Here is a 12,240-nt window from a genome sequence, read left to right on the forward strand (position 1 = left end):
AAAAAAAAAAAAATTGAGAAGAGGCCAGTGATGATGCCCTGGAAGCTGAGAGAAGAAAATGTTTTAAGAAAGAAGTCGGCCGGGCGCAGTGGCTCACGCCTATAATCCCAGCACTTTGGGAGGCCGAGACGGGTGGATCACGAGGTCAAGAGATCGAGACCATCCTGGTCAACATGGTGAAACCCCGTCTCTACTAAAAATACAAAAATTAGCTGGGCATGGTGGCACACGCCTGTAGTCCCAGCTACTCGGGAGGCTGAGGCAGGAGAATTGCTTGAACCCAGGAGGCGGAGGTTGTGGTGAGCCGAGATCGTGCCATTGCACCCCAGCCTAGGTAACAAGAGCGAAACTCCGTCTCAAAAAAAAAAAAAAAAAGAAGTGGTTAATTGTGTTAAATCTGAGATGTTGATTAAGGTGGGACTTTATTGGTTTTTGGCAACTTGGAGGTCATTTGTGACCCTTGCAGGAATAATCAGATGTTACTGTCGGCGTGAGGGTAGAAAGAGGATAGAAGCCTGATTGAACTGGATTATACCGGGAAGAGATTGTGAAACAGAAAAAGAGAAATGATGACTGTAGGCATTTCTTTTATGAAATCTTGTTGTAAAAAGGAGCAGAGTCTGGGCATACTGAATCCTGCCTTTAATACCAACATTTTGGGAGGCTGAAGCAGGAGAATCACTTGAGGCCAGGAGTTTGAGACCAGCTGGGCTATATAGTGAGACTCCATCTTTACCAAAAAATAGAAAAATTAGCTGGGCATGATGGCTCATGCCTATAGTCCCAGCTACTGAGGAGGCTGAGGTGGGAGGATCATTTGAGCCTGGGAGGTTGAGGCTGCTGTGAACCATGATCATGCCATTGCACTCCAGCCTGGGTGAGAGAGTGAGACCCTGTCTCAGATAGACAGACAGACAGACAGACAGACAGACAGGAGCAGAGAATGGGGCAGTAGAATTTCTAGTTAACACCTGCCTGCAGTGATTATAGAGTTTAGATTGAGTTGGTCTACTTATTCATCCTGTCACTTGTCTCTCACTCAAAAACTATAGCTCATACCTTTTGTTGTTGTTGTTGTTGAGACAGGGTCTCACTCTGTCGCCTAGGCTGGAGTGCAGTGGTGCAGTCTTGGCTCACTGCAGCCTCCACCTTCGGCCTGAAGTAGTCCTCCCACCTCAGCCTCCCAAGTATCTAGGACTACAGGTTTGCCACCACACTGGGCTGACTTTTTTGTATTTTTAGTAGAGGCTAGTCTTGAACTCCTGGGATCAAGTGATCCGCCCGCCTCGGCCTCCCAAAGTGCTGGGATTATAGGTGTGAGGCACTGCACCTTAAAGCTCATACCTTTCCGTTGAATCTTTTAGGCTCTTGGATGTTGTTACTGTGCCATCAGGTGAACTTCGTCATGTGGAAGGCACCGTTATTCTACACATTGTGTTTGCCATCAAATTGGACTATGAACTAGGCAGAGAACTCTTGAAACACTTAAAGGTAGCAACAAACTTGTAAGGTGATCTGAGTCTCTTTTGAATGAAAATGTTTGAACTTAAGTCGCTTTTATGCCAGTTAATGACAGGAAACAAATACTGTAAAATGATCCTGGGTGTAGAGGATCTCTTTTTTTACTTTAAAAGTGGAAAATACATGATGTTACCACACTCCTTTTTTTTTTTAAGTTAAGAAACTTTCTGGTTTCTTAAGCAAACCAGAAAGTTCCATTTAAAAAACCCTTAAATGTTCTAATGCAAAACAAAACAAAACAAAACTGAAACTACTCAGCAGGAAACTCAAAATCTAATCCTAAGTAGATGATGTGTCACTGTCTTATGTGACCTTCACCAATGACCTCTGCTTTCCCATTTATGAATTAGGATGTTGCTTACTTCTGTTCGTATATGTGGAGTTGTGTGATGCTAAGTCATTCATCATGAAATATTTGTAAAGTAGTAAAATAAAACTCAGAAGTGTTTTGAACTATATTAAAGAAAAGTAGTGTACAGATACATTTGTTCCTCCAACTTTTTAGTTTGGAAATTCTAACTAAGAAGAGATAAAACACTATATAGCATGAAGAACACCTATGCTCTCTTCACCTGGATTCACCAATTATTAGACACTTTGCCACATTTACCTTATCTCTCTATTTTCCTCATACATGCGTTATGTTTTTTGTGAACATTTAACAGTAAGATATAGTAAACCCTAACACTTCAATGCCTGGATATTTCAGCATGCTAAGAATAAGGACATATTATTATTATACTGTCATCACACCTAGGAAAATTAACAATAGTTCCATAATATTATTTAATTTATATTCCCTATTCACATTTTCACAGTTGTCTCTAAAATGTCTTTTACAGCTGTGTTTTTTTCCCCCCTGCTCCAGGCTCTCATCAGGCTTCATGCATTGCATTTGGTTCGTTCTTTCTAGTTTTGGACTGATTTTTTTGAAGCATCAGCCGACTTGTCTTGTGCAATGTCCCGTATTTTGGGATTTATCTGATAATTTCCTCACTATTGGGTTCAAGTTAAACATTTTTGGCAAGAATACTTCGTAAATGATGTTGTTTACATTTTCTTGCAAGGGCCAGATATTAATACACTTTGCAGGACACACAGGTTCTATCGCAACTACTCAGCTCTCCCACTGCAGCAAGAAGGCAGCCATAGACAAAATGTATTAATGAATGTGGCTGTTTTCCCATTATTTGTGGACACTGAGATTTGAATTTTATTCTATTTTTATTTTCTGGAATATTATTCTTCCTTTTTTTTTTTTTTGGACAGAGTCTTACTCTGTCACCCAAGCTAGAGTGCCATGGCCCAATCTTGTGGCTTCAACTTCTACCTCCTGGGTTCAAGTGATTCTCATGCCTCAGCCTTCCTTATAGCTGGGACTACAATCACATGACTAATTTTTGTATTTTTAGTAGAGGCAGGGTTTTGCCATGTTGGCCAGGCTGGTCACTCCTGGCCTCAAGTGATCTGCCTGCCTTGGCCTCCCAAAGTGCTGAGATTACAGTTGTGAGCCACTGAACCCACCTTCCTTTGATTCCCCCCCCCCCATCATTAAAACCATAAAAACCAGTCTTAGCTAACGGGTTGTATAAAAACAGGTAATGGGTTGGATTTGACCAACAGGCTGTATATAGTTTGCCAGCCACAGTTCTGTGCATTACATCAGAATGAACATAGTATTAGCTACCTTACTATTTGTGATGCTAAATCATTCGCTTTTAAGAAAATGACCATCGGCTTTCGTCATCCGTAAGTATATATATATGTGTGTGTATATATATATATATATATATATATATATATATATATATATGATCCTATAGAATCCTTTCTAATACAAAGGGATATATATATATCCCTTTGTATTAGAAAGGATTCTATAGGATCATAGTTAGAGATGGTATTAAAAATCCTTTTCCCGGCCAGGCATGGTAGCTTACGCCTATAATCTCAGCACTTTGGGAGGCCGAGGTAGGCGGATCACGAGGTCAAGAGATGGAGACCATCCTGGCCAACACGGTGAAACACCATCTCTACCAAAAATACAAAAAAAATTAGCCGGGTGTGGTGGCACATGCCTGTGGTCCCAGCTACTCGGGAGGCTGAGGTGGAAGAATCACTTGAACCCAGGAGGTGGAGGTTGCAGTGAGCTGAGATTGCGCCACTGCACTCCAGCCTGGCAACAGAGGAAGACTCTGTATAAAAAAAAAAAAAATCCTTTTCCCAATGGTATTTCGTTTTCCCATCTGTTGATGATTCTTGGCCTAAATCAGTAATTATATCAGGAATTTGAATTTTATATTTCATTTTTTTTCTTTTTGTCCTCACAATCTGTTCCCAAGGAATTCCAATTTTAATTAAAAAATTCTAATTGCATCTTTTTTTCTACATTATTAGCTGGCATTCTTCTGTAAAAAGAGCCACTCCTTTCCCTGTTGTTTTGAATATCATTATGCACTCATGAACCTTTTTAAATTCAATGTACTCATTATTCACTACTGTCATTATTTGTTTTGAGCACAAAATTACCCCAATTTGTCCAGTTTGATCCTTCAGGGTCAGCTATGTGTTCTTTTGATGTGACCCCATTAGTCTGTGAGCTGTGACATGAACTGCCCAAGGCTCACCAGAGTACTTTCCCTGCCCCATCCTGTTGCCAGCCATGTCTCTCTTTTTTTTTTTTTTTTTTTTTGATACGGAGTTTCGCTCTTGTTACCCAGGCTGGAGTGCAATGGCACGATCTCGGCTCACCGCAACCTCCGCCTCCTGGGTTCAAGCAATTCTCCTGCCTCAGCCTCCTGAGTAGCTGGGATTACAGGCACACACCACCATGCCCAGCTAATTTTTTGTATTTTTAGTAGAGACGGGGTTTCACCGTGTTGACCAGGATGGTCTCGATCTCTTGACCTCGTGATCCACCCGCCTCGGCCTCCCAAAGTGCTGGGATTACAGGCTTGAGCCACCGCGCCCGGCCAAGCCATGTCTCTTAAAAGCCTTGAGTCCCTTTTGTAAGACAGGATATTTAAACACCATCATCTGTGAGTAGGCTTTAAAGCTTCTTTATCTTCTCTGTATCTGTTCACTTTTTTTTTTTTTAATTCGGGTTAATAGTAACTATATTATTTACCTTTTCACCAGCTTTATATATTTTGAGCCACTCTGTTCTTTGTTTTTGGTTTTCTCTTTGTTTCATGTTTGATTTTACATGTTTTTTGGCTTTTTTAGTATCATTTTTTTCTAGGCCTTGAAGATGTATTTTTTAAACTTTTTGAGGCACAATTTACATAGCATAAAATTCTTCCATTCTAAGTATGCAATGCAGTGATTTTTTTCATAAATTTACCTAGTTTCCAGCTGTCACCATAATCTAATTTTGGAACATTTTTATCACCCTGTGAGATCTTTTACACCCATTTAATCTGCATTACCACTCCCACCTCCAGGTAACCACTAATCTACTTTGTATCTCTATGGGTTTACCTTTCCCAGATATTTTATATAAATGGAATTATATGATATATGGTCTTTTGTGTATGTCTTCTTTCATTTAGTGTAATGTTTTCAGGGTTCGCCTGTCTTGTAGCATATATCAGTATTTCATTTGTGTTTATTTTTGTTTTGTTTGCTATAGGAGACATGGTCTCTGTCACCTAGGCTGGAATGCAATATCATGATCATGGCTTACTGTACCCTCAAACTCCTGGCCTCAAGTGATCTCCCACTCTAGATTTCTGACTAGCTAGGACTACAGGCACACACCATCATGCCTGGCTCATTTTTAAACAATTTTTTTAAGAGACTGAGGTCTCACTGTGTTGTCCAGGCTGTTCTCAAACTCCTGGCCTCAACTGATCCTCCTGCCTCAGCCTCCTGAGTGGCTGTGATTACAGGTGTGAGCTACCTTATCAGGTTTATTTCTTTTTATTGTTGAATAGTATTCCATTGTGTGGATATATATATCAGTTTTGTTTAGCAGTCTACCAGCTGGTGGACATGTGAATTTTTTCTACGGTTTGGCTATTATGAGTAATGCTACCACTAACATTCACATGCAAATCTTTGTGTGGACTTAATGTTTTCTTTTTTTTTTTTTTTTTTTTTTGAGACAGAGTGTCACTCTTGTTACCCAGGCTGGAGTGCAATGGCATGATCTCAGCTCACCGCAACCTCCGCCTCCTGGGTTCAAGCAATTCTCCTGCCTCAGCCTCCTGAGTAGCTGGGACTACAGGCACGTGCCACCATGCCCAGCTAATTTTTTGTATTTTTAGTAGAGACGGGGTTTCACCACGTTGACCAGGATGGTCTCGATCTCTCGACCTTGTGATCCACCCGCCTCGGCCTCCCAAAGTGCTGGGATTACAGGCTTGAGCCACCGCGTCCGGCTTAATGTTTTATTTCTCTTGAACATATACCCAGGAGTGGAACTGTTGGCCTATATGAGAATTTTTTTTTTTTTTTTTTTTTGAGACAGAGTTTTGCTCATGTCGCCCAGGCTGGATTGCAGTGGCACGATCTTGGCTCTCTGCAGCCTCTGCCCCCTGGATTCAAGCGATTCTCCTGCCTCAGGCTCCTGAGTAGCTGGGTTACAAGTGCCCGCTACCACACACAGCTAATTCTTGTATTTTTAGTAGAGACGGGGTTTCACCGTATTGGCCAGGTTTGTCTTAAACTCCTGACCTCAGGTGATCTACCCGAGTTAGCCTCCCAAAGTGGTGGAATTACAGGCATAAGACCCCATCCAGCCCGAGAAATTTATATTTTTAGGAAACTGCCTGTTTTCCAAAACAATATCATTTTACATTCCCACCGTTACTATGTGAGGCTCCTATTTCTGTCTCCTGGCCAATATTTGTTATTGTCTGTCTTTTTTATTATATCCATTCTAATGGGTATAAAACAGTACCTCATTGAGGTTTAACTTTGCATTTTCTTAATGACTGATGATAATTGAGCATCTTTTCATGTGCTCATTAACTGTTCTAATACCATCTTTGGTGAACTGTCTATTCAAATCTTTTGCCCATTTTTTGAGTGTATTGTTTATCTTCTTAATTAAAATTCTTTGTATATTTTACTGACAAATTCTTTTTTGTTTTTTCAATAACTTTGTTATGAATGGTGACACGTTCTTTATCAGGTATAAAATTAGCAAATATTTTTTCCTAGTCTGACTTGTCTTTTTATTTTCTTAATGGTATCTTTTGAAGCAGAAAAGTTTTGAATTTTGGTGAGGTCCGGTTTATCAATTTTTTCTTATACAAAGTATGCTTTTCTTTTGGCATTACAGCTAAAAAATCTTTACCTAATCCATGTTCTTGAAATTTTTCTGAAAGTATTACAATTTTTGCTCTTAAATTTAGATTTCTGGTCCATTTAAAGACCTACTTTTATTTTGTATTACTATTAAAAAATCTGTTTTTATGTCCCTTGAGTCATAGGGACTTTTTTTTTTTTTTGGTGAACTGGTGCAATCTCAGCTCACTGCAACCTTTGCTCCCAGATTCAAGTGATTCTTCTGCCTCAATCTCTCCAGTTGCCAGGATTACAGGCATCCACCACCACTCACAGCTAATTTTTATATTTTTAGTAGAGATGAGGTTTCACCATGTTGTCCAGGCTGGTCTTCAACTCCTGACCTCAAGTGATACACCTACTTCGGTCTCCCAAAGTGGTGGGATTACAGGCATGAGCCATGACACCCACCAAGGAACTTACTGTTAAATAAGCTGTTATATTTTTAAGATGTAAGTAATGGGACCAGGCGTGGTGGTTCACACCTGTAATCCCAGCACTTTGGGAGACCAAGGTGGGAGGATCACTTGAGGCCAGGAGTTTAAGACTCACCTGGGCAGCATAGTGAGACTTCATCTCTCCAAAAATTTAAAAATTAGCCAGGCATGGTGTAGTCCCAGCTACTTGGGAGGTCAAGCCAGGAGGATCCCTTGAGCCTCGGAAATCAAGGCAGCAGTGAGCTGTGATTGCATCACTGCATACCAGCCTGGGCAACAGAGTGAGACCCTATCTTTAAAAAAGAAAAAGGAAAAGAAAATGTAAGTAATGACTCCCTTTTGGTTGCTCTCTTTTAGGCAGGACAGCAAGGAGATTCCAATAACTTAAGTCCCTTCAGCATTGCTCTTCTTCTCTCTGTAACAAGAATACAAAGATTTCAGGAACAGGTACTTTTTTTAATGCCATTTTGTTTCCTTCTGTAGTTGGTAAAATTAAAAAGCACAGAAATCTGTTTTTGTTGTTATCCTTTCCTAAACAATTTTGCCCCCTTCCTGCCAGCAGCAAAGCTGCTATAAGACATGTGTGTCCTCTGTTCTCTGGGGACTGGTGGAAGACTTCTCCAGGATTTTGATTTATTCCATTTCCTGTTGTGTGATAAGTGAGGTGGTGAGGTGGGAATAGAAGTGGAGGGCTATCACCTGGCGCAGCTGGAGGAAGGGAAAGTTGAGCTGCATATCAAGAATAGGTTAGTTGCAAGGATGAAACCTACCCTTTTTTTCTTATATGTGTTCCAGGTTGTGGGTAATACTTATGTTGATTTTTAGCCTTTTTTCCCCCTTTTGCTTAAGGAAGGCTCATCTTCAACTCCCTTAAGTTCCCACTAACCATCATACTTTTTGTAACATCTTCATCTAGCTAAAATAGTTGTCATGGGGATATATATGCATGGCAGCTTATAGAAACAGTTATAGAGTTAAAGTTTATAGCATGAGCTGTAATATTTGCTTCATTTTCTTATTTCTTTTTTTTTTCCAACTATACCCAAGGTGCTTGATTTTTTAAAGACTTCGGTTGTTAAGAGCTTTAAGGATCTTCAGCTCCTCCAAGGCTCAAAATTTCTTCAAAATCTAGTTCTTCATAGAGCTTACGTTTCAACCATGATCTTGGAGGTGGTGAAGAATAGGTAAGTTGGTAAACCGTATCTCAAAAGTTTCGTTTCATAAGGTGTTTAATGTGGTGCCATACTTCCAGCCTATGAGGGAAGCCTGTTAACTACAGCTGTTAACTTCACACATCACTGTAATTTCTTAAAATTGGTAGAGCATACTTTTTCCCCATGGAAGTATCCTTGAATCTTAGGACCTGGTTTCTTGGCCACCTTGACAGAAAGCATACAAAACTGAATTAGGTGCTTTTGTTTATTTCATGACGTTACAATTCTCTATTTTCCTTTTCTTTCCTTTTTTTTTTTTTGAGACAAGGTCTGACTCTGTCGCCCAGGCTGGAGTTGTAGTGCCACAGTCTTGGCTCACTGCACCCTTGACCTCCCAGGCTCTAGCAATCCTCCCACCTCAGCCTCTCTAGTAGCTACAGGCATACTCCACCATGCCTAGGTAATATTTTGCATTTTTTTGTGGAGACGGAGATTCGCCATGTTGCCTAGGCTGGTCTTGAACCTGAGCTCGAGTGATCCACTTACCTTGGCTTCCCAAAAAGTGCTGGGATAACAGGCTTGAGCCACTGGTCCTGGCCCTTTCTTTTCATTTCATTTTTAAAGGAAACAGAGTCTCACTATGTTGCGCTGGAGTTCAATGACTGTTCACAGACTCTATCATAGCATGGTAAATCCTCGAACTCCCAGCCTCAGGTGATCCTCCCACCTCAGTAGCTGGGACTATAGGCATGCACTCCTGTGCCTGGCTTGGCCTTTTCTGGTTTTTTTTTTTTTTTTTTTTTCTGAAGACATAGGACTTTTTCACTATGTTTCTCAGTCTGGATTCAATCTTCTGGGCTCAACTGATCCACCTGCCTCAGCCTCAAGTAACTGAGACTATAGGTATATGCCACTGCATCTAGCTCATGGCCTCTTTTTACAGTGAGTAAAAAACATTAAGAGTTAGGCCAGGTGTGGTAGATCACAAGGTCAGGAGTTCGAGACCAGCCTGGCCAATATGGTGAAACCCTGTCTATACTAAAAATACAAAAATCAGCTGGGCATGATGGTGGGCACCTGCAGTCCCAGCTACTCAGGAAGCTGAGGCAGGAGAATTGGTTGAACTTGGGAGGCGAAGGTTGCAGTGAGCTGAGATCACGCCACTGCACTCTAGCCTGGGAAACATAACGAGACTGTAAAAAAAAAAAAAAAAGACCACTAAGAGTTTTATTTACTTTTTTGAAATTTGGAGCTTTTGGTTGGAATTTAATTATTGTTTAGCCAGTTTAGACAAATTTATTTAAAATCACTTGAAAAACATCAGTAACTATCTGGTTTTTATTTTAATTTCAGGATATATATTAGCTGTTGTAATAGTCTTTACTATGTCATGTTTTCTTTGTACATTAAATATATTTTAAAGTTTCATAATTTATGCATGACTTACAGTAGGTCTCTTCTAGGCCTGGAATTCTTATTTATTGATAGATTGAATTTACATGAGCTTTGCAGTAGGGAAAATGTGAAATTAGAGTTTATTGTTTGAGTGTTTTACCCATTGATAGGCCTTAAAGCTTTTTAATCTTTATATTTGGTTATTCTTTTTCCTGAGGTTTCTAGTTATGTCTCCAGTATTTTCCCAACCCAGTCTCTTCAATTTGGGCTAAAGAAACAGTACTAACTAACCAGGAAATTCGGAAAGCTGCCTGTCTTCTGGAACTCTCAACTGTCATAGGACTTGAAAGCATTTCCGTGTATAATTAGCCTGGAGTGGGTACTTGCCACCAGGTGGGACCAAACCTCCGCAGGGAGAGATTTGGATAGCCTTATTAGATCCTTTGAAATAATTGACTGGGTAGTTGCACATGCTTGCCGCAGTCAGTTAATGAACCTTTCAGTAATGCCTTCTCCATTTTACGTAATTGAATTTTTGGCTGTCTAGAGTATGAATATTGTTAACTCTGTTAAAGTATTATATTTTATCCATAACTGTCTACTTCATTCTGTAGTGCTGCATTATAATTTGTTGCAATTTAACAGGTAGATATAATAGATAAAGGTTATATGTATATTATTTCCACCGTGGGGTATATAACATTAAGTGGTATAAAATCACCAATTATTCTACTGTTTTACAAAAGATTATTTGTAGTTTTAGCTCATGCTGTTGATACCAGATCACTCATCCATTTATGCTCTGAATATCTACTGAGTTTCTTTTATAAGGCACCCTTGTGCTAAGCAATATGAGTAAAAATGTGACTATGCTATGACCTCTATCCTGGAGAATTTCTGTCTATGGAGGCGAGCTAATTTGTGAGCCTATACATAAGTGCTGTCAGTGCTGTTGGGTAACAGAAGAGGCAGCAATGAACTTCTCATCATGAAATCTTGAATGGGAATATCTAAGGGTTATCAAATTGAAAGATTCCAGTTTCTTTTATATGTTTTTGAATATTCTCTAGCTTTTGGATTTTCCCAGTATTCTGTCTGTCACTGGAGACCACTTGCCTGCTGTTCCCATTATGGTACATTTAAGAATTCAGAATTCTGTCAGACGGTGTATGAAAAGAAAATTTTTATGTGCAGAGTGTGTTGGTTACCCAGGTCAAGTTTGGGAAGTGTGTAATAGGCCAGTGAATGTAAAGGTAAGATGTCTTATTAAGTTTTTCTTTTTTAACTAAGCTTTGTTTTCTTGCAGTGTTCATAGTTGGGACCATGTTACTCAGGGCCTGGTAGAACTTGGTTTCCTTTTAATGGATTCATATGGGCCAAAGAAGGTTCTTGACGGAAAAGCTATTGAAACCAGCCCAAATCTTTCTAGAATGCCAAACCAGCATGCGTGTAAGCTTGGAGCTAATATACTGTTGGAAACTTTTAAGGTGAGACACTGTTTTAGCAACCACTCCCTAGTTTTGTTTAAATAATCCATGTAGGGCTTGGCATTTGCCTGGGAGTTTGGTGGACAAGGAAATTTGAGTATGTATTAGTTTGACAGAGGATGTATGACAGAGATTAGGATAATATTGAAACATAGATCCAGTTTGATGGAATACTTACCTTCTTTTTCTTTTATGTAAGTTTTTCATTTATTCCTATTAATCCATTTATTTATTTATAAATATAAATAATATATTTATATTATTTATAATTGATATTAATATATTTATATTTATATAATTATAATATTTATATTATAATTAATATAATATAAATATTTATAATTTATATTTATTTATATATATTTATAATCCAATAATTCATTTATTCCTATTAATTGTTTCTGACCTAGAGTTTGAATATAAGATAGCTTTTTCTTGATTTTTCTCTTCTTCCAGCAGCAGTAAACCATTTCTGGTTTTTGTTTTATTTTGTTTTAATGCTGTTTTTTTTACACAGAAAAAAAATTTTTAGGTCATTATAGAACATCAAGCCTAAAGAATCATGCTTTTAAGAATTTTTACTGAAAATAAAAAAATAATCATGCTTGATCAGGTGTGGTAGCTCATGCCTGTAATCCCAACACTTTGGGAGGCCGAGATGGGCAGATTATTTGAGCTCAGGAGTTTGAGACCAGCCTAAGCAATATGGCAAAACCTCATCTCTACAAAAAATACAAAAATTAGTCAGGCATGATGGCACACACCTGCCATCCCAGCTACTTGGGGGACTGAAGTGGATCACTTGAGCCCAGGAAGTCAAGGCTACAGTGAGCTGTGTTTGCACAGCAGCTTGGGTAACAAAGTAAGAACCTGTCTCAAAAAAATAAAAAATAAAAAATAAATAGAATCATGCTTATTGTTTCATCGTTCTTAAAGAACACAAAATGGGAAATT

General features: G+C 39.1%; 1 protein-coding gene across 5 annotated transcripts in view; it reads left to right on the forward strand.

The window, feature by feature from the left end:
- Window positions 1-12,240, forward strand: part of FANCI (FA complementation group I) — a 96,016-nt gene that overhangs the window by 46,804 nt on the left and 36,972 nt on the right. For all 5 annotated transcript variants that reach the window (XM_074399999.1, XM_010349805.2, XM_074400001.1 and 2 more), the window contains exons 10-13: window positions 1,365-1,491; window positions 7,608-7,697; window positions 8,298-8,434; window positions 11,106-11,286. In XM_074399999.1, the coding sequence (XP_074256100.1) occupies window positions 1,365-1,491; window positions 7,608-7,697; window positions 8,298-8,434; window positions 11,106-11,286 (535 nt within the window). The remainder of the gene's footprint in view (window positions 1-1,364; window positions 1,492-7,607; window positions 7,698-8,297; window positions 8,435-11,105; window positions 11,287-12,240) is intronic.

This window comes from Saimiri boliviensis, chromosome 5, assembly GCF_048565385.1.
Source record: "Saimiri boliviensis isolate mSaiBol1 chromosome 5, mSaiBol1.pri, whole genome shotgun sequence".
Classification (NCBI taxonomy): domain Eukaryota; kingdom Metazoa; phylum Chordata; class Mammalia; order Primates; family Cebidae; genus Saimiri; species Saimiri boliviensis.